At 43.0% G+C, this 26075-nt stretch overlaps 1 protein-coding gene across 3 annotated transcripts in view; it reads left to right on the top strand.

Annotated features, from left to right (window-relative positions):
* Nucleotides 1-151: 151 nt before the first annotated feature.
* Nucleotides 152-26075, top strand: part of CDC42 (cell division cycle 42) — a 33159-nt gene continuing 7235 nt past the window's right edge. The window contains exons 1-6 of one of the 3 annotated variants that reach the window (XM_073656811.1): nucleotides 152-283; nucleotides 17702-17855; nucleotides 18989-19061; nucleotides 20721-20830; nucleotides 21757-21954; nucleotides 25355-25589. In XM_073656811.1, coding sequence (XP_073512912.1) covers nucleotides 17751-17855; nucleotides 18989-19061; nucleotides 20721-20830; nucleotides 21757-21954; nucleotides 25355-25444 — 576 coding nt within the window. In that variant the 5' untranslated portion in view covers nucleotides 152-283; nucleotides 17702-17750 and the 3' untranslated portion in view covers nucleotides 25445-25589. The other 2 variants (XM_073656810.1, XM_073656812.1) reach the window with 2 other exon arrangements.

Genomic DNA, 26075 nt, shown 5'->3' with positions numbered 1-26075 from the left:
TATATTTCCAAGTAAGGAGATAAATAAGGTATTTTAACTAACCGTAAATATAATAAAGAATTTTTACCGAAAGAGTTGCTCGATAGTGCTGTTTACGTCTTTAAAACAGCCGCGTTTGCCCACAGTAAAGATGGCGTCCCGGATACTTCTTTTGAAAATAGACTGCAATTTCAGCCCATTCGAACGCGGTGACGTAATGACGTTTTGCTTGCCCCTGCCCATCAGCCAAGGAAACCCTGTGTAGAGCTGCCAACGCCCGGTGGAGAGACGGGGAGAGAGTGAGGTAGGTGGGCGCTGTTACCCGGCCGGTAAGACGTCAGGGGGATATCGGGGAAGGTCGGAGCGGCCCGGTGTGTGACGGCGGCACTGTACAGCAGCTGAGAACCGGGACGTCGCTTACAGGGCTCTCTGCAGTGGGCGTCGGTGACCCGGGACCTCCGGCTTCGCCATAGAGAGGGTAATGTAGTCCTATTGTGTGTGTCTAGGCCGCGCTCTCGGGTGTCGGGGTGGCGCCCCCAGCGGCTGTGTGGTGACCGGAATTCTGGTGTCGGGCGGCGGATGACATGGCAGCACTGATACTGCTGGTTTTCAGTAGGTGGTGGATGGATGGGGGTGTTTAATCATTAAAGGGGGTGACAGCACCCGGCATCTATATTTAGGGTGTTGATCATGATGTCCAGATATTGGAGTCTATGCATAATCGAGGGGTGCAGCCACTGGGTGTGTACATAAACCTGGGGCTCGCATCTCAGGGAGGGTCCTGCACTGAATCTGGGGGGTGGCATTGTCTTCACATGCAGAAATGGGGCATCGGGCAGTGTTATGACTGCAGGGTGACGAGATCTGGGGGGCTCTGTGACGGCAGGGTGACGAGATCTGGGGGGCTCTGTGACGGCAGGGTGACGAGATCTGGGGGGCTCTGTGACGGCAGGGTGACGAGATCTGGGGGCTCTGTGACGGCAGGGTGACTGCTGTTATTGATATTCTGCAATTATGGACCAGGCTGAGGATGATGGAGACTATAGGGGGGATGGGGAGCAGGGCGGAAATGCAGCAGGGAGGAGGCTGCAGGGGGAGGGAGGAAGGAGGGGCAGCTGCTGCTATATGTCACCCTGCATCCAGCCTGTGATGCACTACATGCAGACGTTACATCTGTCTGATCTGCAGGATGCAGCTCTGCTGCTGCTGTATGAGGCGTCCGCTGTGGTGACCTAAGCATTGCTGAGCTCCTCCACAAAATGTGCTCAGTGCATGCGGACAGATATATGGATATTGGGGCCCAGATGCTAAATGCTCAGAATGGTTTTCACGAATTTGACTACAAATCTCTGAATTTGGGCTAAAGATAGCAAAGTAGCAGAGTTTGCATTCTAGTTATTGATTTTGGGCTGTGGCAGCCATAGTGATGATATGTCAGGTGGCCACAGCGGTGACAGCACTGTGGATGTCACATCGGTGAGCACAGAGGGACAATAGGAACTGTGAGCGTGTCGTGAAGTTTAGTTTGCTATTTTAGCCCCAGATTCGGAGATTTATATATTTTAAAGGGAACCTGGCACCAGTTTTGAATCTCAACAAATGCCACCATCTTATCTGCTCCTGTGCTGTATTCACAATCATGTATATTGTCTCCTGACTCCCCTCATACCCCAAAAATATCATTTGAAATGTTCCCGCACTATATTTAAATGAGGATGGTCCAGTCCGATGGGCGTCATAACTGCAGTGTTTGTGCCTCCTCTCTACTCCTAAACTCCATCCTCCTTTCCTTCCTTCCTTCCTTCCTTCCTTCCTTTCTTCCTTCCTTCCCTTCTTCCTTCCTTTCTTTCCTTCCTTCCTTTCTTTCCTTCCTTTCTTTCCTTCCTTTCTTTCCTTCCTTCTTTCCTTCCTTCCTTTCTTTCCTTCCTTTCTTTCCTTCCTTTCTTTCCTTCCTTTCTTTCCTTCCTTTCTTTCCTTCCTTTCTTTCCTTCCTTTCTTTCTTCCTTCCTTTCTTTCCTTCCTTTCTTTCCTTCCTTTCTTTCCTTCCTTTCTTTCCTTCCTTTCTTTCCTTCCTTTCTTTCTTTCCTTTCTTTCCTTCCTTTCTTTCCTTCCTTTCTTCTTTCCTTCCTTTCTTTCCTTCCTTTCTTTCCTTCCTTCTTTCCTTCCTTTTTCTTCTCCTTTCCTTTCCTTCTTCTTTCCTTTCTTTCCTTTCTTTTCCTTCCTTTCTTTCCTTTCCTTTCTTCCTTCCTTTCTTTCCTTCTTTCTTTCCTTCCTTTCTTTCCTTCCTTTCTTTCTTCCTTTTCCTTTCCTTTCTTTCTTTCCTTCTTCTTTCTTTCCTTTCTTTCCTTCCTTTCTTTCCTTCCCTTTCTTTCCTTCTTTCCTTTCCTTCCTTTCTTTCCTTCCTTTCTTTCCTTCCTTTCTTTCCTTCCTTTCTTTCCTTCCTTTCTTTCCTTCCTTTCTTTCCTTCCTTTCCTTTCCTTCCTTCCTTCCTTCCTTCCTTCCTTTCCTTCCTTCCTTCCTTCCTTCCTTCCTTTCTTCCTTCCTTTTCCTTCCTTCTTTTCTTTCTTTCCTTCCTTTCTTTCCTTCCTTTCTTTCCTTCCTTTCTTTCCTTTCTTTCCTTCCTTTCTTTCCTTTCCTTTCTTTCCTTTCCTTTCTTTCCTTTCTTTCCTTCCTTTCCTTCCTTCCTTTCCTTCTTTCCTTTCCTTCTTTCCTTCCTTTCTTTCCTTCCTTTCTTTCCTTCCTTTCTTTCCCTTCTGTTTTTGACCTACGGTGCATTTTTTGTTAAATGCGTGTCTTGTCAATTCATTTTACTGCAGTTTATCTTCATTGAGATCAAAATGGAGTAGCAGCAAAAAGACACAAAAAATAAATTGAAAATGCCTGTAATTTCTGTTGAGGTTTTCTGGCCATAGTCTGCATTTTCATGCTGAAAAAAATGCATTTAAAGCTTCCTGTGAACAAGCTCAATCTTTTCCTCTTTCTGTTATCAGTCCTGTTTTTATTTATAAATATTCATTTCCTCTACAAATAACTGACACATTTCTCTCAGATACATTGTCCAAGACTGTTACATCACATAAGAAAATCCCCCTGTTCTGGAGTTACTTATTACTGGCAATCCACTATGTTGGGCAGTGATGTCATTATCCAAAATTCAGCTTTTCAGGCTCCTAGAAAGGCGAGTGACTGCGCTGTATGAGCAAGAATGGTTACTGTGTGCGATACATGAATAAAGAAACCTGTGTGACTAAGCTCCCGCAAAATGTTTTAGACCGGATACACATTTCTGCAATATTTCTGTCGTATTAGTATCAGTGCAGTGATGGATGGTTTAAGCTTCTGCTCTTAGAACTTCTTCGTATATTTTTTTTATGATTTAGCCCATTCAGCTCAATGCTGGACGCATGTAATATTACACGGTGCTGGAGTTGGGGCCAATGTATCCGCACGTCCCCTTCCATCGGCCACACGGAGCACCTCTTCTTACCTGCCCACAGCCGTGGCTCCTTTTTTTTTTCTTTTTCTTTTCAAGCAGCCCACGGACCCATTGAATTAAATGGATCTATTAAAACAGCGGATCCGAAAATGAGATCCATGAAGCTCAGAGCATCTGAGTTTTGAGGGATAAAATAGGACGTACTTCATAGGTCCGGTAAAAAATTGGGCAGGGATGTGTGTGAATGCAGCCTTATCCAAACTAATCACATCCTGTCAGTGCATGCTGGGAACCTGAAACTTCGACTTTTTAGTAGATTCGGGGTCCGGTATTGACAGCGTGTCCCTTTCCGGTCTTCGTTTCCTTCCAGCTCCTCCTGTCCTTATTCACACAATTGGCTGACGTGCTTTGAAAGCAATGGGCAGGACATGGGACTGTGAGATTAGAGGAATGTCGTCTTGTGTGTCCGCTGACATTTTCACACAAGATATAGCTGTGATTTATCCCACTAACACTGGTAACATGCAAGGTTTTAGTTTACTGACCTATAAATAAATGATTGTGTGTAATGGGCCGCTCCTGTCCTCTCCCGTGTATGTGGTAAAAACCTTGTCACGGGTCACTCCTTGCCCTCCTGGGTCCTCGCGATTATATTGCAGTGAAGGTGACTGATTTTTGTAGTGTGACTGTACCTTGCATATCGTGAAACCTATAGTGTCCTCTGTTTTTTGTGTGGATATTTGGCTTTTATTGATCACTCTGATCTGCCGGTTTTGCCCAGAGAAAGGAATGTTTGTAGGGATCTGCAGTGGGATAGATACCTGGAAGGAGGTGATGAAAAATCCGAGACTTTTTAATATTGCCTGATAATCCTTAAATGGTTGTCTGGGCATAAAATCTAACCTGTCTGATACCTCACCCATGAGCTGTTGTTGGCTCCAGCTGGATATACTGTATCCTTTTGTTTAGCAGCTGTTCTGCAGTGCTCGGCAGTGCCGCTACATGTTGAATGGAGCTGTTCATCTTAGTTCTATGTTTACATCCGGCCGCCACCAGAGCTTAATTTCAGCTGTGTGTGGGGGTGTTGGGTATGTCATCAATGTTATATGCTCGGGCAAGCCCTTTACATGGATTAATAATCTGCCGAATGAACAGTTATGGGAACTCTCATTCATAGGCCGCTTAAACCTGCCGGCAAATGAGCGAAACAGTCCTGGGCATAATTCACACATCCCTGTTTGTTCATGTACAGAAAAAAACTGTGTGACATCAGTGTTTTGAATCTGAGTTTCATCAGTGTTTTGTCCGGGGGTCAGTTTTTTTGCCATCAGTGTTTGGTCCGGGCGGCAGGTTTTTTACCATCAGTGTTTCATTAGTGATTTTCACTTATGGATAAATAAATTACGAATCTTCTCATATACACTGCGATGTTAATCACAGATTGTACACTGATGCCATCCGTGTGCTGTCCTTCATCTTCACGGCCCCATGGGCTTTGGATTTCTGAAGTCTCATGCACTCATTGCTTATTTTTTCCATGCAGATTTGCAGAAGGCTCAAATCTGCAGCATGTCCATTCTTGTAGCGTACTTCAGCAATACTACTAAGTGGGGGGAAAATATGCAGCAAAATGCATGTAAAAAAAGCCGTTATTTTACCCAGCTTTTTTCCTACAAACACATCAGGATTTGCAGCAGAATTTTCTGCACATGGCCGTACTGTGCAGAGTCCCATCCTGATGAAGGAGCTCTCGTGCTTGACCTGCCCTCCATTCATTGTCTATGGCCCTGCCGGAAATAGCGGAGCATTTTTCTTGGCTTTCTTCATCAGGGCCATAGAAAATGAATGGAGGGCAGGTCAAGCACGAGCGCTCCTTCATTCAGGATACTGAGGTTACCAAGCCCCATTCTTGTGATCGTTGGAGGTCACAGCGATCGGACTGAGCTTTCAGTGATTATTTCATCCACTTTCCTACAGTGTCTACCTAATACCTAGAATGGCTGCATCACTGCGACCCAAGAGGCCGCTGCTTTACTTGTACACATTTCTCTTAACTCCATCCCTTGTCTTTGTGGTGACAGCTGGCATCTGACTCTGCCCCCCGAGAGTAGGCTGCGATGTTTTCCGGGAGGGCAGGCCGTCGCTTGTTGGCATTGGCAGCTGGCAGCCACACCACAATGGCAGCAGTTATTACGTACGGTCACTGCAGGTCATTGGCACACACAGATGAATGAAAATATTGAGATGGCCCCAGAAATAATAATCTGTGACTACTCAAGAAAGTTCTTATTGTCTGTGGACCGGGCCTACTGCTCTCGCGGTCTGATCTGTCTATTGCCTGACCTGCTCCGTTTTGGGTCGTGACTTTTTAGTTGTTCCCTTCCCTTGTAGAAGATAAAAAAAAAAAATTGCTTTGGTCTTCCTGAAATAGCGCCATTCTTTTAAATACGTTTTAAAGGGATTGTCTCCCATAAGGCCCATATCACTCATTCCCCACCTCCCCGTAGAGCACAACCCCAGCGATGAGGAACACGAATGGAGCAGTATACCCCCCAGCTATATTGTTAGCATAGTGAAGAGCTCCGCTAATGAATGCCGAGTCGGCTGACGGCCCCTTTCCTGTTATTCTCTTATAAGTTATCTTATATCCTTGTATGATGACTGCACAAGTCGTGCACAATACACATCACTTCCATAGCCTGATATGTACCATAAGGTGGCATGGAGTCCCACTAGGCTTCGGCCACCACCCTGCGGCTCTGTGACTCCCAGCAGGGCATGCTTGGAGGTGTGATTCTGCATTATGTAAAAGCTAGCGAGCCATGATTTTGTGCGCACTCCTCTACACCAGCATTTCTCATCCCCCAGACCTCAAATGCAGGTGATAATTTAAGGATATCCTATAGACAGAACAGATGTGGCTACTTCTGGGACATCGTTTGTGCAGTATTATGAGAGCGGCTGAGCCACAGGTACTGTCCACTCGTGGATTACTACAGATATGCCAGTCTTTCAGTCACACTTACAGATAATATAGATATATAGATAATTTTATTATCACTCTTTGCAACCAAGAATTTGAGTTCGGCTATTATCTATAAGTGATTGCTTGGATCGTACCTCCTTTAGCCAGCACCTCTTCAGTACTGTGTGCGCATCTTTTTTCATGAAATTCGTCTTTCAGTCACAGGCTTAGCCTGGCAATCTAGTGTCATACTTATGTCATGTATGCAGACGTGGAGACAAGACGTATAGGCAAAGCTGAAAGCGCATCAGGAAAACTAGACTTTATTGCACTCGGCGGCTGCAAGCATCTTGTTGCACGGTTTATGCAAATTTTCTCTGTACCTGATCTTCAGCGTTCCTGTGTCCTCTGAGACATTTCTGTCGGCGGCTTATATAAGGGAGCACAAAAGGATCTGCTGTCTGAAATCAGTCATACCAGACTCTCCCGACAGTCCTCTTTCCAGGGGCCCCACACAGTAGACTATGGGCTGATCCTGTTGATATTGCAGTTTTTTTTTTTCTCTCATCTATGGCTGATTTGTATCTTTGGCTATGTTCACACATTGTTTTTTTTCCTGACTGATTTGGCCAACTACTGCTTTTTTCATATCTGTAGCATGTCACTTCTTTCAGTGTCTTTGCTGCATTTTTTTCAGCCACAGAAAGCAATGGGTAAGTGCAATAATGCAGGTATCAGGTTTTTGTGCAGAAACCTGAGAAAATTGATAATTTATTTATTATAATTTTATTAACTATATATATATATTACAGTACAGACCAAAAGTTTGGACACACCTCATTGAAAGATTTTTCTGTATTTTCATGACTATGAAAATTGTACATTCACACTGAAGGCATCAAAACTATGAATTAACACATGTGGAATTATATACTTAACAAAAAAGTGTGAAACAACTGGAAATATTTCTTATATTCTAGGTTCTTCAAAGTAGCCACCTTTTGCTTTGATGACTGCTTTGCACACTCTTGGCATTCTCTTGATGAGCTTCAAGAGGTAGTCACCGGAAATGGTCTTCCAACAATCTTGAAGGAGTTCCCAGAGATGCTTAGCACTTGTTGGCCCTTTTGCCTTCACTCTGGGGTCCAGCTCACCCCAAACCATCTCGATTGGGTTCAGGTCTGGTGACTGTGGAGGCCAGGTCATCTGGCGTAGCACCCCATCACTCTCCACCTTGGTCCAATAGCCCTTACACAGCCTGGAGGTGTGTTTGGGGTCATTGTCCTGTTGAAAAATAAATGATGGTCCAACTAAACGCAAACCGGATGGAATAGCATGCTGCTGCAAGATGCTGTGGTAGCCATGCTGGTTCAGTATGCCTTCAATTTTGAATAAATCCCCAACAGTGTCGCCAGCAAAGCACCCCCACACCATCACACCTCCTCCTCCATGCTTCACGGTGGGAACCAGGCATGTAGAGTCCATCCGTTCACCTTTTCTGCGTCGCACAAAGACACGGTGGTTGGAACCAAAGATCTCAAATTTGGACTCATCAGACCAAAGCACAGATTTCCACTGGTCTAATGTCCATTCCTTGTGTTCTTTAGCCCAAACAAGTCTCTTCTGCTTGTTGCCTGTCCTTAGCTGTGGTTTCCTAGCAGCTATTTTACCATGAAGGCCTGCCGCACAAAGTCTCCTCTTAACAGTTGTTGTAGAGATGTGTCTGCTGCTAGAACTCTGTGTGGCATTGACCTGGTCTCTAATCTGAGCTGCTGTTAACCTGCGATTTCTGAGGCTGGTGACTCAGATAAACTTATCCTCAGAAGCAGAGGTGACTCTTGGTCTTCCTTTCCTGTGGTGGTCCTCATGTGAGCCAGTTTCTTTGTAGCGCTTGATGGTTTTTGCAACTGCACTTGGGGACACTTTCAAAGTTTTCCCAATTTTTCGGACTGACTGACCTTAATTTCTTAAAGTAATGATGGCCACTTGTTTTTCTTTACTTAGCTGCTTTTTTCTTGCCATAATACAAATTCTAACAGTCTATTCAGTAGGACTATCAGCTGTGTATCCACCTGACTTCTGCACAACACAACTGATGGTCCCAACCCCATTTATAAGGCAAGAAATCCCACTTATTAAACCTGACAGGGCACACCTGTGAAGTGAAAACCATTTCTGGTGACTACCTCTTGAAGCTCATCAAGAGAATGCCAAGAGTGTGCAAAGCAGTCATCAAAGCAAAAGGTGGCTACTTTGAAGAACCTAGAATATAAGACATATTTTCAGTTGTTTCACCCTTTTTTGTTAAGTATATAATTCCACATGTGTTAATTCATAGTTTTGATGCCTTCAGTGTGAATGTACCATTTTCATAGTCATGAAAATACAGAAAAATCTTTAAATGAGAAGGTGTCCAAACTTTTGGTCTGTACTGTATATATTTAATATCTTACACACTAAATTACTAAACTTTATCAGAATGCACGAGAGACAACCAAAGCTGCTTTTTGTAAGTAGCTTCTTTACTGCCAAGAAACCGGGTTTTGCCTGCAGTAAAAAAAAAAAACGCAACGTATGAACATAGCCTTGTTGCTGCCTTCGCGCTGATAATTCAGTCTGTAGAATCTGTATTCGGAGTAATAACATTAGACATACCACGTTGTCAATCTCTGAATGTTGCTTGTTACTAAGCAATATTTGTTCTGCTGCTGCTTCTTTGTAAAAGGGCGCAGTAAGACGGCCATATAAATCGGACTGCAAACTTCGGTCAATCCTGAAGCTGGGGACCCATGCCCTCCTGAAGAATGACCATGAGACAACCCCTTTAAATTACTCTTTTAAGACTTATCAGCAAATTGTTCATACCTGTTCATATCCAGAAGCTGAAAGTAAAAAATAAAAAACCCAAATCTAACTAGTCTTGTTTTCAGAAGCCCTTGTAAATACAATGTAAAAGCTGTGATACTGTAACGAGCCCTACATGTGTCAGGAGGGGGTTCAGTCTCCTGATCTCTGCCTGAGCCCCTAGTGGGAAAGGGAACCTGATTTCCAATGGCTTCCCTTCCCGACTCTGTTTTCTCACCTTTGTTGTAGTAATCAATGGGTGAAGTGATCCTTTACATCCAGACCTGTATAGTCCTATCCTAGCGATTACTGCAATGTGTAAGCCCAGTGGGCGAGGCGAGGTGTGCGTGATGTTGCCTGCATGTGACATTGGTGTCTGGCTCATTGAGCTTTTCCATACGGCTGAATTGTGAAATCTGCTCATGTGATTTCCAACCATTGATAAGGATTTCCTGAGGGTTGGAGCAATTTCTATCAGGTCAGGTGTGTAGGACACTTTGCTCATGGGATCCCGAGTGATCAGACTTTTATCACCTTTCCTGTGGATAAATAAGCGCTTTAAATTTAAAGTCAGGATTGTAAATACATTGTACAGTACATGATGATTTTTTTGTACTGATCCTAGGCCCCCATACACATCAGACTAACACTGGCCAAACCTATCCATATTTATGGGTTTCTGCTGGCAGTGTATTGGAGCCCCTAACTCTCCCCTGACGGATGATGTCCGGAGATTAGAATATGACATGCCTGATTTTGGCCTGATGATCTTTTAGTTCTCAACGAGATATGCCTCTGCCAGAAATGTCTGGAAGCAGCCCTTTGTAGAGAACACAGGGGCTCTTGTGTAGCTGAGTTGGGTTGGTCAAGATGCCTTCTAAAGACTATGGAGGTGCTTGGGTTTTACTCTACATCTGCGTTCACAATTCTTCAAACTTCAGAGCTGAAATCTATTAGTGATCTTTGATCGGCTTCTGCACAGAGCTGGCAGTAATGACCTGCATTTTGGGAAGTATAGTATAGTGGCCGGTATGAATACAAGGGAAATCACCTGGTTCCAAGGCATTATAGTAATTCAGTCACAGGCCACTAACTATTCCTTAAGAGCTGGGAATCTTCATGAATTTACCATTAGTGGTTGATTTTTATTGTATCTCATTACACAAATATATAATGAACCCCATGGAGCAGCAACCTTCTAACCTTTATGGGGGTGACCATATTCACACCGCAAATATCAGAGGTAGGGGAAATGAGGATCGGCATGTTTGATTTCCACACTTCCGACCCTTTATTCTCACCTGATATATGCATATATAATAATAATAATATATATGCATATATAGCTCTTGTTTCAAAGACAAGTCCAGTGATTCCTTTATGTGGCCAGTCTGTTCCTCTGTTACTGTGAAATCTGTGTTTGTATTGATATGGAAAAAGGTTATGGTAGATCTGAAGCCTCTGTCACTCCAGCTCTATTCCCGTAATGGTGAATATTGTAATATCAATACAAACGCCGATTTCTCAGTAACTGACTGGCCATGTAAAGGTATTGCTGGACTTATCTTTGAAACGAGCCACATGCGCATATATTTGTGTGTGTATATATATATATATATATATATATATATATATATATATCCTGAAATCCTGCTGACAGATTCCCTTTAAACAGCTGGAAAGTGGTAAATATTTACTGATCGGCGGTCGTTTAATTGCCTGTTTACACAGGCAGAGCGCGCTTAACGATGTGCGTGGAATGATCTGTAATTCTTCTTCTGGGCGGCCATTGTTCTCGGCAGTGAGAGTCCTGTATACACATGACGATTTGTTCTTGTTCTGCATCACAACGAGACTCCATAGACTCACAGGGTAAAAGCGGCTCCCGGAGCGCAGTGTGACTCAGAAGAGGAGCGGTGCTAAGTACCGGAGAAGACACTGATCGGTGACTATACTAACACACTGACACTACAATAACTTTTACCCAGGTTTAGGGAGGGGAAAAAAAGTAGATGCTTCTTTAAGGATCCCATTATAGTGTGAACAATTTTAAGCACTAAGATGGGCTGATCTCTGGAGCTTTCGCTTTGCAGCGCGTCTTCTGATCCCTGTGAATTTTCCTGCTGTGCCCCTTGCAGGTTCCCTGTTTTATGTTCCACAAACCACTCAATTGATTTCTTCAGATATCGTGTAATGCTTAAGTTCGCCTGTGGTGGCGCTGCTGGGAAATGAAACTATTATTTCACAGATTAAGGACCCCATGTACCATCCAAGATCAGCCGCTGTTTGGAGATGAGGGGCAGGGATGTGTCCATCTTGCCTGATGTCGCTCAGCTGTTGGTGATGATTTTTAAATCTGATGGCCCGATAAGACGAGCCAATAAACTAAGGAAGAAGGGTTTCATATTAAGGCTCGTTCCCAATTATCAGCCCATCTAAACAGACCGGCAAACACCCGAAGGACGAGCAAAATAATTCTTCGTCTGCTGCAATAATTTTTGAGCTGGCTTAAAAATTATCGTTATTGGCAGGACGTCGCCCTGTGTCAGCAAGAAATGTGCTTATATTCGGTGATACAGATTGATTCTATTAACAATCTATATAATTTTTTTTTTCTTAAGACCACCATGAAACCCCGGAGCTCTTCGGACTCTCTGTTCTGCTGGTATTTGTATACGTTGATTGTATGGCCTCGTGCTCGGTGTACCTTGAGTTTACCTGCTAGCGTTGGGTGTGGCCAACAATTAGCGGGGCGTTCACTTAGCTTTGGCCGTGTAGAATAATATAATGGCACGCTAACATTATTATTTTAAAGTTCTTGTAGGTTGTGTTATATAATAGAGAAGATTACGAGACATTCAACAGCCACAACTATTGAAAACATAAGGAGCTCAATTGAGCGTTGTACCCTTTTAAAGAGGCTCTATCACCAGGTCAAGTGTCCAGTTTTTGCTCTTTATTTTATTCCTGCTGCTCCCATGAGTATTCAGTGGTTTTTTTTCTAAGATCCGCCATACGGTTCCATAGATATGGGCCTCTTTATTTGCTCCTTTTATTGACTTTACAAGGAACGTGGCAGGCTGGGTCCCCAGGGGAGTGGCTAACTGGGTCCCCAGGGGCCACGCCCCCAATTGATAAAGGCCAAAAAATTAGCACCAAATTAAAACCTTATAGCGAGTTTAGGGGAAAAAAAAGCAAAACCAAACAAATGTAAATGGAATACTCAGGGGAGCAGCAGCAATAAAATAATAAATTTTTGACCTGGTGACAGGTCCCCTTTTAAAGGGGTTGTTCAGTCCTAGGTATTGATTATTCCCTTTAATAGGGGCTGATCTGCTGTACTCGAGAACGACTACTACAGTGTGCAGAGAGCCAGGTGTGTACACTATGTACCTAACGCCTCCAGTACTTGTGCACCATGGCTGGGGACGCTGCGGTGTGAAAGAGGAAGCCAGGACGCAGTCACGGTGCACAGAGGAAATGGAAACGGGAAACCTTTACTCCATCTTCCTTTTTTTTTGTTTATTTTTTTCATTTTATGATGGCTTTTTATATACCGCTGCTTATTGTATAGGGTCTAATGTGCCCCATCCTGTTAGGGGAGACCCATCAGGCCGTATGCAGCACTCAACAGTGAGCAGCAGGTATACGAGAACTTCTCTAATGTAGATAGATGAGCGATAGAAGAACCCCCATAACGGGGCGGTCCTGTTACCCCCTGAACAAGTGTGTAAGGTGGAGTAAGAAGGAAACTGACTCCAGCGCCTCCTCACTACAGAGATCCTTCCCACCTGGGTCACTTATTATATGTAGTATATGAAGACATGAAGGCCTGAGTTATAGGTGAAAGGGATCAATGAGAATCTGGGTTTTATAGTTTTGAAAGACCTGTGTCCTTCCTGTTATTTGTTTTATATATATATATATATAAAATATATATATATATAATATACACACTTGACTTGCCCTCCCCAGGTCCATCACTGCTTCCTGTGTCTGATATCGTCTGCAGTATTGAAGTCACAGCGCTGCTGCCAATCTGTGAGCTCCGTAGTACGTCCAATCAACTCAGGTGGAGCCATTGAGCTCAATTATTAGCTGCAGCGCTATAGACATGACGTTTGCGCTGCAGACAATAACATACCGAGACTGTGTCTGACCTTGGGAGGGTGAAGTAAGCACATCTTATTTTTTATAAAAGCTACTGCAGCTTTTATAACAAAAAAAAAACCCTTTAAGTCAGGCCGGTAAAGCTGCTGCAGTGAAGTCAATGCCAAGTCACATCCTCGAGGACGACAAATAATCCCAGATGCAACGAAAGTGTTCGGCCTGATCACCGACACTGTGTAAGCTTTCCTGCTTGATGTTGCTCTGATGGAGTATACATATATACCGGTCAGTGTGATGCGGCCTGGCATACTTTACATTCGTCCTTCTAGCGTTCTCATTCATTTTTAAGCTGTAATTACACCATTGAGGGATTATGAGTTGGTTCAGCCCATAGACTCTCCGTCTCAGCCTCGCGCCAGCAATGTGGTGACTCACGTGTGATCGGCTCCCGTGTCACCGCTCTTTTCTGTTAGGCAATCTGCAAGTGAAGGCAGATCCAGCGGCTGCATCTGCTGACCTGTGACTGTAATGTGACAAGCCTGCGGGGTGTGCACATGTCGGAGCAGGGAGCCCAGGCCCCGCAATCTGCTCCCCGCCTGCCCTGCGCACTGCATACTGCTGCCTTGTTGTTTTTCTCGCCAGACTGCTAACATGTTCTGAAAACTCTTCACAAGTTTGGTGATATATCAGGGATTTGCCTCTGTTGGGTACTTCTTATGTGGCTGATGATGAGTAGGAGATATTTAAAGGGTCCCATCAGTAACCCATTTGGTAATAAATCTGCAGTGGATGAGATCCCCCTTTAATTTTTTCACTTGTCGTAGATGATACATGAAATTCCTCTGACCTGATAGTATTTCCTGTATACGGGCTGGCCAGGTTTGGCTGGAAACCCCCTGGTGATCTAGCACCGTAGATAGGATTTCCTGTATACGGGCTGGCCAGGTTTGGTTGGAAGCCCCCTGGTGATCTAGCACTGTGGATCGGATTTCCTGTATACGGGCCAGGTTTGGCTGGAATCCCCCTGGTGGTCTAGCACCGTGGATAGGATTTCCTGTATACGGGCCAGGTTGGTTGGAATCCCCCTGGTGATCTAGCGCCGTGGTGTCTATATTGTCCCCATAGTGCAGTGAGATGCACAGCATAGCCGCAAAGGAGGATAGAGGATTCATCCATCCATGTGTCATCACGTTACTTTGCTCCTGGTGTATAGAAGCCTTTCAGGAGCTATTGATTTAGTTACCGGGGATGTTGGTGACATCAGATTTTGCAGTACATTGATTTTTTTTTTACTATATATTGTGTCCTTGGTGCTGGAAATTTCCATGAGTTTGTTGCAACCATATTATAGCCTCATTTACTGCTCAGATCAGTGACGCTCAGTGGAGCCTCTGCGTGTGTCCTAAGCGAGGAGGGACCATACACACTCTGCTTTGTTCACCTTGATGTTAAAGGATTTGTCTGACGCTGGTGAAATAATTTTAGTCGTGGGTGGTTTTAAAATCAATTAAGGCTTACTCTTCTTCCAGCGCATGCCGCTCCGGAGGTCTGCAACAACTCTAAAAAGCGGTTCGGAAGTCACAGAAAATGTTGTTGGCTGCAGGGGTCAGGTGATTAGGGACTTCCCATCACCTCCAGAGCGGTCTGCATAGGACGGCGAGAATGCCTATTGTTCATTATTCTTAAACCATCCGTGCTTTTAAAATGACACTTTTCCCTGCCAGACAACCCCTTTAATCGAACATGTATGGTTTGATTTAAGATCCTTGTTATATTTCACACGTTGTGCCCCTCTGGTATTATGGCTCGGATTATAAAAGATGTGTCCTTTATTTTTTCCAGAAACCTTGTCCCACTTGTGTTTGATGCGGTCACTACTATGGGTCAAACAATCTCCCATTGTTTTGGAAGAATGAGAAAAAAATAGGATTACTTTTAAAAATTCAGACACAAGTGATCTGATGCAGCCCCTTTAGCCCCCCGATTGGGGGATCACTCTGCCGTTACTGTCAACTGGAACTGTCAATATTGACCTTTTTGGCTGACGTCTTGTGCTGTAGTCCTTTTATAGCCATAAAAAAAAAAAAAATGTCCTTGGTCGAATACGACCACTTTAGTTCGCTTTCCTTTCTGTGCCACAGACTACAAAATGGCACCAAAAAATGGAAAATTGTAAAGCTCACACAAGACTGTTCATATCACATTTACCTTAATTTTTGCCCCTTACGTTATCTATAGGCCCCAATTGTTTCTAGGGTGGTTGCGGTGTCCCACTGTATAGAGAGGTGCTGCAGACTTCGCTTTCCTATATAGTATAAACAGAAAAGAGAGTTGCTGACCTATACGGGCCTGACAGAGGCCAAAGGGGAGATACTCTTTTTGGCTTTTGTCCCATGAATTAGGGGCTTACGGGTGCATTTGATGTTTGCATTGGGAGCTTTGCTGTACATAAAGGGGAAATGTGATGTGACCCCAGCTTTACATTGTCTGCATTTACAGCCGAAACCTGGACTTTAAAGGGGAAGAAAAAAATGAGTATATGTTGAATAGCAAATTATTTTTAGTAAATTTTCTCTAAATTGACCATATTTAGGTAAACGCTAAATAACCAAAATACATAATAAGCAGAATACTACATAACCAAAATAATAAATATTAATAAGCAAAAATACTAAATCAAAATAATAAATAATTAAAAGAATAAGCAAATAGCACTATATATAATTAAAAGAATCAATAAGAAAAAAATACTAAATAAAATGTGCGAAAATTCTTCATAGTCAAAAGAAATAATAATAAGCAAAAATACTAAATCAAAAGAATTAATGGTAATGTGTACTGTGAATGGCCCAGGTTATGCGAGCAATGTCATTCCAGTCTGGTCAGTTGTAGGATGTGAATGTCCGTGGAAATATTGATTCATACGTGGTAATTAATGCAGGGAATGTGCTCGCTGAAGCGTAAATGCTTATCCCATATGTCTGTATCCAAATGTAGGTCATGCTATGGGTCTGGGATGCGGCTCGATGTGAGATGGGGTGGCAGCCATGTCTTCCTGAGCCTCCTAAACACGGGACGAACCACTCAGGACCCCCTCTCTGGTGCCTATAGAGCAGATGAAGTGTGTACGACCACGTGGATCATTCCCAATCCTCTGATCGCTCTCATCCCTGACCAGCTCTAGTCTTTTCTTACTTGTGTAAAGTTTTCCTTCTGAATTCTTGCACCAGAATAAACTTTTTGTCACTTTGTAACTTTTATCCTCGCTTCTTCCCATTTCCTGATTGATCTCGGGCCAAGACTTTCAACCTCGGCGACTATTGTCCCATTTTCCTGTAATTTCTGTCCCTGATCTCTGGAAATGAAAGTCACACCTGAACGCGCGATCACACGTCACCACGCAGAGTTCACAGGCGAAGTGTCCATTACCTGGGAGTAGGCCGAGTCCATCCGTATTCTCCCACCCAGCACTGATAGTAACAAAAGAAACCCACCAAGGAGGAGCAGTTCGCAGAGACTTTTTTAAAAAAAAAAAAAAAAAAAAGCATGAATCCTTTTTGTAAATTGGGCTTTATTAAAAATTTTGCACAGTTTTGACTTTTACAGGCTCTTTGCTTCCTTGTACATTCAACCTTGATGTGGTCTGTGCTCATAAATCAGCTGAGCACAGAAAAAGACAGATAAGTTACACACTCTCCGGAATGAGCTCACTGACAGATTCTCAGATAACTCATTCTGCAGCCAGCAACACACAGGATGTAGAAGGCAAACTTTTTGTTGCAACCAAATTGCAAAAATTATTTTTAGTTCTAAATAAATGCATTTAAGTAAAAAATATAAATAAAATAGTTCCCAAAAGTGGCCAACATCTTGAAACTACAGCCGAATCCATTTATTATTGGAAGACTACCTGGCATTCTAATGTATAAGGGGTGTCCTGACTTTTCTCTGATGGGGGATGAAGTGCTGGGAGTGTTGGATTTTAACATGATCCCTTTATTCTTCAAGGAGAGTCTCACTTTCCCATTTAGATGACATGTACGGGAGTCGGGAGGATCACACCCATTGGGGGCGCTACCTCTAAAATATTTCCTTATTGTGGGGAATGCCCTTGTTTTTCATAGTTCTGGACAGATTTATTGGCAGTAACAGAAGTGGAAATATTTGTACAAGCGGGTGACACAGAAGTCATTGCTGCACATCTATCGTCATGATCACTCGTGGTTAGAGGCGGAAGGTGCCGTGATGGTACGTCATGTGTGCATCGAGTCCCCTGTACCTTTTATCTGCACTAGATGTCGGTTTTTCTTAAGCATGTACTATTGTAGCTTTGTTTCTTAATGATTGACTTTTTTTGTATCTTACAGGTCTGCATTAAGTCATCAGTGTGGAGACTAACAACACAAGATTGCAGCCATGCAGACTATTAAGTGTGTGGTCGTTGGGGATGGTGCCGTTGGTAAAACATGTCTCCTAATTTCATACACAACAAACAAGTTCCCTTCAGAATATGTTCCAACGGTAAGTTCAGGCCAAACCTCCATATATGACCCAGAAGCAATTGCATCAGGTGATAAGGGAGTAATACTGTTCCAGTACCCCCTGAAAAAGCAGTATGCGAAACGTGCAATTATAGCAGGGAATAGGTGAGTAATACTGTTCCAGTACCCGCTGAAAAAGCCGTATGTGAAACATGCAGTTACATCAGTAGATAAACAAGAAATACTGTTCCAGTACCCCCCGAAAAAGCAATATGTGAAATGTGCAATTACATCATGGGATAAGTAATACACTTCCAGTACCCCCTGAAAAAGCAGTTTGTGAAACGTGCAGTTACATCAGGGGATAAGCGAGTAATACTGTTCCAGTACCCCCTGAAACAGCAGTATGCGAAACATGTGAAAAGAGTTCTCGGCTAGCATGGTTTCTAATAGTTATAGGTTTTGGTCTGACTTTCCATGAGCCAAGAGTATCCATCAACAAACCACTACACCCTCTATATATACTATTTGCTCTGTGAAATGCAATCGTTACCAAAATCAGGTTACTAAAAGTGCTTTATAGAAAAACATATTAATCACAAATCCCCCCCCCCCCCAATCTTTCAAAACACTTATGCAAAAAAAAAACCCAAAAACACGTAGTATACATAAGTTGCCGCACAAGTACTGATAAGAGACAATGCCCCCAACAAACGACCATAAAAATTCAAGACCTATAACAAGCAAATGCCATTCTAGTCGAGTACTCTTTTTCACATGTTTCGCATACTGATTTTTCAAGGGGAACTGGAAAAGTATTACTTATCCCCTGATTTAATTGAATGTTTCGCATACTGCTTTTTCAGGGGGTACCTGAACATTAATGCTCACTTATCACCCGATGTAATTGCTTCTGGGCTAGCTACAAGGAGCATGTAGTATATATACAAGTTACCAGATTGCATGCTAACAGTGGCAGATGATGACAGTAATAAAATTAAAAAAATTGTCCATTAGTAGAGTATGGCCATCATGTCCTGTCCAGAGTGGAGAATAGCGACAGTGATGCTCTGGAGGACCTGTCCAGTCATGTCGCTAGTTGAGGCTACCCTGCTTATGAGATGTTCCTCTGTATCACTGCGTTATGGGTAATCACTGTATTTTGTTTCCCAGGTATTTGACAACTATGCAGTCACAGTTATGATCGGCGGCGAACCTTACACCCTAGGACTATTTGACACAGCAGGTAAATTATAAATATAGAAGTCTGATATTGTACCATGTAATCTGGCATCAAATAATCTGAAAAGTCTGATAATCCAACACCAGTTTCTAGCCACAAATAACAATCTAAATATAGAAATCCATAATGACAAAAATAGAACTTTGGTCGGCCGATGAAGCAGCCATCACATCCAGGGGTCGGGCTTGTTCCCCTCTCTGCAGCGTCCTATTTTTAAAGGGAATCTGTCACCAGGTTTTGCGATGTAATCTGATAACATTAATAACGTAGGGGCAGAGACCCTGATTCTAGGGATGTGTCACTTACTGGGTTGCTTGCTGTAGTTTTGATAAAATCGCTGTTTTGTTGACTACGGATTTAGAAGCTCTGAGCTCTGTATAACCCCGCCCCCAAAACTGGCAGTGCATACAGAAAGCTGCCAATCGGTTTTGGGGGGCGGGGTTATACTGAGCTCATGGAGTAGATTTACTAGTCCTAGCTGATTTAAAACAGATTTTCATAAAAATGAAAAAGTGTTTTTTTTTTTCAGTTTTATGAATCAATTTGTGAAGCACCTGGGGGTTCCAAGTGCTCACTATGCATCTAGATAGGTGCCTTGGGGGGTCTAGTTTCCAAAATGGGGTCATTTGTGGGGGAGCTCCAATGTTTGGGCACACAGGGGCTCTCCAAACACAACATGGCGTCCGCTAATTATTCAAGCAAATTTTACAATCAAAAAGTCAAATGGCGCTCCTTCCCTTCCGAGCCCTGCCGTGCGCCCAAACAGTGTTTTTTCCCCAAATATTGGGTATCTGCGTGCCCAGGGGAAATTGCACAGCAAATTTTGGGGTCCATTTTTTCTTGTTACCCCTGTGAAAATAAAAAAAATTGGGTCTAAAGTAACATTTTTGTGAAAAAAGTTAAATGTTCATTTTTTTCTTCCACATTCAAAAAATTCCTGTGAAGCACCTGAAGGGTTAATAAAGTTCTTGAATGTGGTTTTGAACACCTTGAGGGGTGCAGTTTTTAGAATGGTGTCACTTTTGGGTATTTTCTGTCATAAAGACCCCTCAAAGTGACTTCAAATATGATGTGGTCCCTAAAAAAATGGTTTTGTAAATTTTGTTGGAAAAATGAGAAATCGCTGGTCAACTTTTAACCCTTATAGCTCCCTAACAAAAAAAAAATTTTGGTTCCAAAATTGTGCTGATGTAAAGTAGACATGTGGGAAATGTTATTTATTAACTCTTTTGTGTGACATCGCTCTGATTTAAGGGCATAAAAATTCAAATTTTGAAAATTGCAAAATTTTCTAAATTTTCGCCAAATTTCCCTTTTTTTCACAAATAAACGCAAGTGATATCGAAGAAATTTTACCACAATCATGAAGTACAATATGTCACGAAAAAACACTCTCAGAATCAGGGGAATACGTTGAAGCGTTCCAGAGTAATTACCTTCTAAAGTGACAGTGGTCTGAATTGTAAAAATTGGCCTGGTCATTAACGTGCAAACCACCCTCGGGGCTTAAGGGGTTAAAGTACGTGGCAAAAACCTGGTGACAGAGCTATAAATGGAGCCAACCCCAGTATCGCTGCCATGTATGTACGGGTCGCCCTGTACTGCGGCCGTGCACAGTATATGGAATTACAGTGAATAATGAATGCTGAACTCTGCTTACAGGGCAGGAAGATTACGATAGATTACGACCACTCAGCTATCCACAGACAGACGTCTTCCTGGTCTGCTTCTCCGTGGTGTCTCCATCTTCATTTGAAAATGTGAAAGAAAAGGTAATGTGTGGTTTTTATTTAGTACAATGCATTAAAAAAAAAAGATGCATGCTCCCCCTTTTTATTTTTTATGCCTACTGTTTAGATTAAATAATTTTATAGATTGGACAACTTTTTTTTTTTTTCTCCTCCATGCCAGTACCCATACTTCAGTATTGGCAGTATGTAGTGGTCTCCTATGAGACTTCACAGGGGTGCCAAGTTGGCATCAACAAGGGGGGGCCTTCATAATATCCCTGGCTGCAATGGCAGCGCATTGGCACCCCTTGATCTTATCTTATGGTGGGTGGGGGTGCAAAAGGAAACCGAACTGATGTACCTATCACAACCACTGTAAGAGACTGACGGATGCATTTAAATGGTTAAACAGCAGCAATTGATGCCTGCTCCAGTTGCTGCAGATGCCGGCTGTATAATGCAGCCAGCCCTTGCCCTACTTAGCTTCTGAACCCCCTCCACAAACATCGACCTGCTCCATGACTGATATTTCATGCAGCATGAAGGGAGGTTACAGGGTCGTCTGGCTGCATTAAAACTTCACATAAAAAGTTTAGATGTTTTCACAATTAATAGACCGTACTTCCCCTCCCTGTTTGATGGTGACAGGATTAGCTAAAGTCGGCTGATGCACCAACCGAGACCAGACCGGGGAGCTGGCCAGCCAGGCCCCTTCATCATGTCATCATCAATGCACAAAGAGGGGACAAAGTTCTCTACCTTCGTCATCTAGGAGGGGGTCTGTAACTGGGCTGCTGGCCCAGATTTAAGAAAATGTATTAGGCTTTTACATTTTCGAAACATCCAAACTTTTTATTTCCGTCTGACCTATTAGAGATTCCCACTTTAAGAAACGTTCTCCTTTTCTGAGTTTCATATGATAGTTCTCTTATGTAACAGACTTTCTTGTGCTCCTACTATTCTTGCAGTGGGTACCAGAAATCACTCATCACTGTCCCAAGACTCCATTCTTGCTCGTCGGGACACAGATCGACTTAAGAGATGACCCTTCCACGATCGAGAAACTCTTAAAAAATAAACAGAAGCCAATCACTCCAGAGACAGCCGAGAAGCTGGCCCGAGACTTGAAGGCGGTGAAGTACGTGGAGTGTTCTGCTCTGACGCAGGTAAGGAGGCCTGATATATGACGTGTTCACATGTGCAGTAACAGTTTGTACTCCCTCGCCACATCTTCCGCTACACCTATTTTAAGGGTACAGTCCATATATCTAAAAAGTTTCCTAAAAACTACAACCCTGGCACCTGGTAGGGTCACTGCTAGGAGAGATGCCGCGCCACCCTCCTGCGATCTGCCGCGCCACCCTCCTGCAATCTGCTGCGGGAATTGCACTATGTCTGCAGGTCCTAGGGAAGCATTACACAGTGTGTAATAGGCTCAACGGCAAGGAAACGTGCAGACCTCCAAAGTGGACGTCCTCCTTTCCAGTGGCATAAAGTCAAAATGAGTGAATAAATTCAAGAGGAATTGAATTTCACTGGAATTTTTCAAAAATCCTCCTTTGCCGAAATGCTGATTTTCAGTAATTTGGTCTCGCGCAGGTTCAGCAAAGTGTAGCCTATTTTTCTGAATCATAAAAGGCCAAAAAAACAATGATGTACTCTCCTTACTGTGTACCTCTGTCTCCTTAGCTCCTTACCGTCACCCATCTGGTCCTCATCGAATCTACTGTACCCCACAACTCAAGCTGAAATCGGGCCTCTTGCATTGAGCTAGGACGGTTCTGCGCATGCGTGGTCATGGGTCCCATGGCATGGCACGACATCATAGCCGCGCCTGCGTAAAACCCTCCCGGGCCTCATCAGAGCCGGAAACTCCTTCTCGTTGTGGATCAGAAGATGCATCAAGGACCAGATTGGTGACTGTGAGGAGCGGAGGGGCCCGAGAGATGAACAGTGAGGCAACATAAAATAATGGGTCATTGTTCTAGGGGTTTAACCACTGGCAAAGTTTGGGAAACTTTGAGTTGACTTTATATGTGGCGGACAGCTGGAGAGCCTCAGACATCCGGCTGTTGGCATATAAAGTCTTCCGCAGCTGCCTGCTATGTAAAGTAGTTTCCTAACTTCCTGTTACCAACATTCGGACATCCGGCTGCTGCGCCGACACCCTGGAAAACCAGAAGTAAGTGGTTGAGACGTGAAGTCATTGCAGAGAATTACTGCAGCGTATGAATTGCGAAATAATGCCAATAAGTAAATGATGAAAAAATGTGTATAGCAGAGCTGAGCGTGACACGTCCCGCACTAGGCATGTCAGTGAGGAAACTGAGCGCAACACAGGGAACTCTGCAGAGTTCTTAGCTTCCTTGTGAGGTGCGCTGCCCCCTACAGGCGCCTGAACATTGAGTTTTCTTTACTTGGATAGTGCCCCTGGATGAGTTGCACCTCGGCCCTGCTACATCTGTACCGTAATCTATGAATGTAGACGTGGAGTTTGTCTTTGGTATCAATACGTGACCGCTAGAAATGTAATGACGTGTTGTAGGAACGATCCGAATATCACTGACGCTCATATAAGCTAAAGGCACCCAGTGAATTTAGGAGAGTCCAGTTAGTACCTTTTGATTGACATGTCACGCTTTTTCTTATGTTCTCTAATTTTGGCTTTATTTCTTTTTTTTGGCCTTTATGTTCAGCAAACCCTCGTCCTGAGCTCCGCCATCTTCTTTCTTTTATTTTTTCACCTGTCTCCTTTTATATTTATTGCTTTTTAACTGTATAAGATTTTCTCAGAATTCATTTATTAATCATATTTTGTTTTTTCTTTTAGCCCCTAAACATTTTTTTTTCCTTTCTATATCTTTATTGTCAGACTTAATTTGCACATTTTTAGGAAGATTTTGGTATAAGCCAGGATACTGGACACATTTTGGGTAAAAGAGCTACTAATAACACATATAGAGGAGAGCTAACGATATTTCGGTACCCCCTCCCTCCAATTACTGGTTGCTGCAGTCTCCATACAGTTCAATGCTCACTTATCTTTATTGCTTTCTGTAATTCCCATAGACTTTAGTTGAACTGTTCGGTGAGTGAATCACCCAGAAATTGGCAAACTGGGGTCACCAAATGCTTGTTAACCTGTATGGGTCAACATCCAAGAGGAGACCCTCACCCATCGGACACTTATGCTGTGGTGGTTATGTCCTAAATTTACTCTTGCAATTTTCACTCTGGCCACTGGCGGCTTTTTTAGTCTCCTACTTCCTATACTTTCAGGAAGAGTTTTCAGCAGTCTCATTATCATCAGAGGTAAGATTACACTGACAGGTAACACCTCTACACACAGCTGATGACACAAGATCCACCAATCACAATGGGCGATGTCACAGCTTCCCCCCTTCCCGTTCACAATGATCTTTGCACATGCTCATTAGATGCCTCACTACAAATGATAGGTGCAGAGTCTGAGCATTGCTCCTAGTTTGCGTCTAAAAAAGCCCTGGTGGTCAGTGTGACAATTGCAAGTTTTCTACTTTTTTTTTTTTTTTTTTTTTAATGCAGATTGTGAGATGGAGGAAAAACTAGTTTTTGCCCAAAAATCTGTTTTGAATTATAGGTCATTTTCTGATGACACAATCCCTTTTCAAGCAAGTCTGAATAATCCCCAGGAGGTGGATAACCTTTGGGGTCTATGAAATCTCTTCCCACAATGGCAGATGTCAAGGGAAGGTAAAATAGTGTATGATGGATTTCATCCACCTGGTCCTTTTGTACTCAGAGGTGTCTGGCATTTGCTTTCTTCCCTCTCCACAATTAACAACACATGCACGCTCAGCTGAACCCACCGTGCATGTGTATAGGCTAGGAACTAAGAGCTTTTTTTTTTTTTTTTTTAAAGGGGTTTTCTGATTTTGAAAAACTCCTGTCCTCCAGCTTCAGTTTTCTCTAAAAAACAAAACAAAAACAAACTGTTCTTTACTCACCCTCCCCAGGTTCAACGCCGAGTCTCAGCCACTACTCCCTGTGTCAGTTGTCTGCAGTGCTGAGGTCATGTTGAGAGTGCTGCAGTCAATCACCGAGCTTACAGATTGGCTGCCACTTTGTCGTGATGTCAGTTCCGCAGACACCAGGAGCAGCGGCTGAGACTCAGCACTGGACCCGGGGAGGGTGAGTAAGGCTTTTTTTTTTTTTTATAACTGCAGCTAAGGAACAGAGGTTTTGTGAAATCGAAAAACCTATTTAATGTACGTTTCCGAAATGTAAGGCCAACTTGTTGTTGTTCGTAGCTCTTTTATGTTCCCCCTATATTTTGGAGCAGCCATGTTTTTCCCCTTAGTGTCATGTCCAATGGGCGAGGGCTGTGTGCGGTATATAATCTATATCTCCGCCTCTTACTCTAACCACACTAACAATGGCATGACGTCGCTAATCAGTTACTTTCTGGCGATCTCTGAAATCCGCATATATTTTTATTTATTTTTTTTACTTTTTAATATCTGCTGCTAATTTCTTCCTAATCCTCTAACCTGGCTGCTCTTTTCTTTCCCTCCCTGTGTCTTGTAGAGAGGTCTGAAGAATGTGTTTGATGAGGCTATCCTAGCTGCCCTCGAGCCTCCGGAAACTCAGCCAAAAAGGAAGTGCTGTATATTCTAAACTCTCTAACCATTTCCTCCCCCATCTCTTCTCTCTCTTACTCTCGATGCTGCTCATTATGTTCATCTTCTGTAGCAAATTTAACAAGAATGACACAAAACAAGCAAAAAAAACACCTCTTAATAAAAGCAAGATGTTGGCAAAACCTGTGCGTCTTTCCTTACCGACTCCCTCCCCCACCTCTTTCCTGTGTTGCCTGCATTAGTTTTCTGCTTTATTGCTCATAAGGCAAAAATTGGACTCTCTTAACGGTTTCTTGGGTGGCCTAAATATTCTTATAACTTTAATTAAAGGTATTCTACAAAAAAGTGGTGACTGTTACATATTGTATGTAAGCTGTGCTACACTGTGATGGGTGCGGGTCTTAGCGACTGAAATGGCACTGAATTACTAAATTAAATTAAATATTTTCATATCCCCATATATATATATATATATATATATATATATATATATATATATATATATATATATATATATATATATATATATAATATATATAATATATAATATATATATATGTGTGTGTATATGTATATATCTGCAGCCGCCACTAGAGGGAGCACACTGCTTATAGATTTGAGTTCAATAGATGTCTCGTGCTCCCTCTAGTGGTGACTGTAGGTAGCAA

The sequence above is a fragment of the Phyllobates terribilis genome, unplaced genomic scaffold (assembly GCF_046119375.1).
Source record: "Phyllobates terribilis strain yellow unplaced genomic scaffold, ASM4611937v1 Scaffold_12__6_contigs__length_324123572, whole genome shotgun sequence".
NCBI lineage: Eukaryota > Metazoa > Chordata > Amphibia > Anura > Dendrobatidae > Phyllobates > Phyllobates terribilis.
The sequence above is the reverse complement of the archived record's forward strand: the minus strand, read 5'-3'. Positions and strand labels throughout refer to the sequence as shown.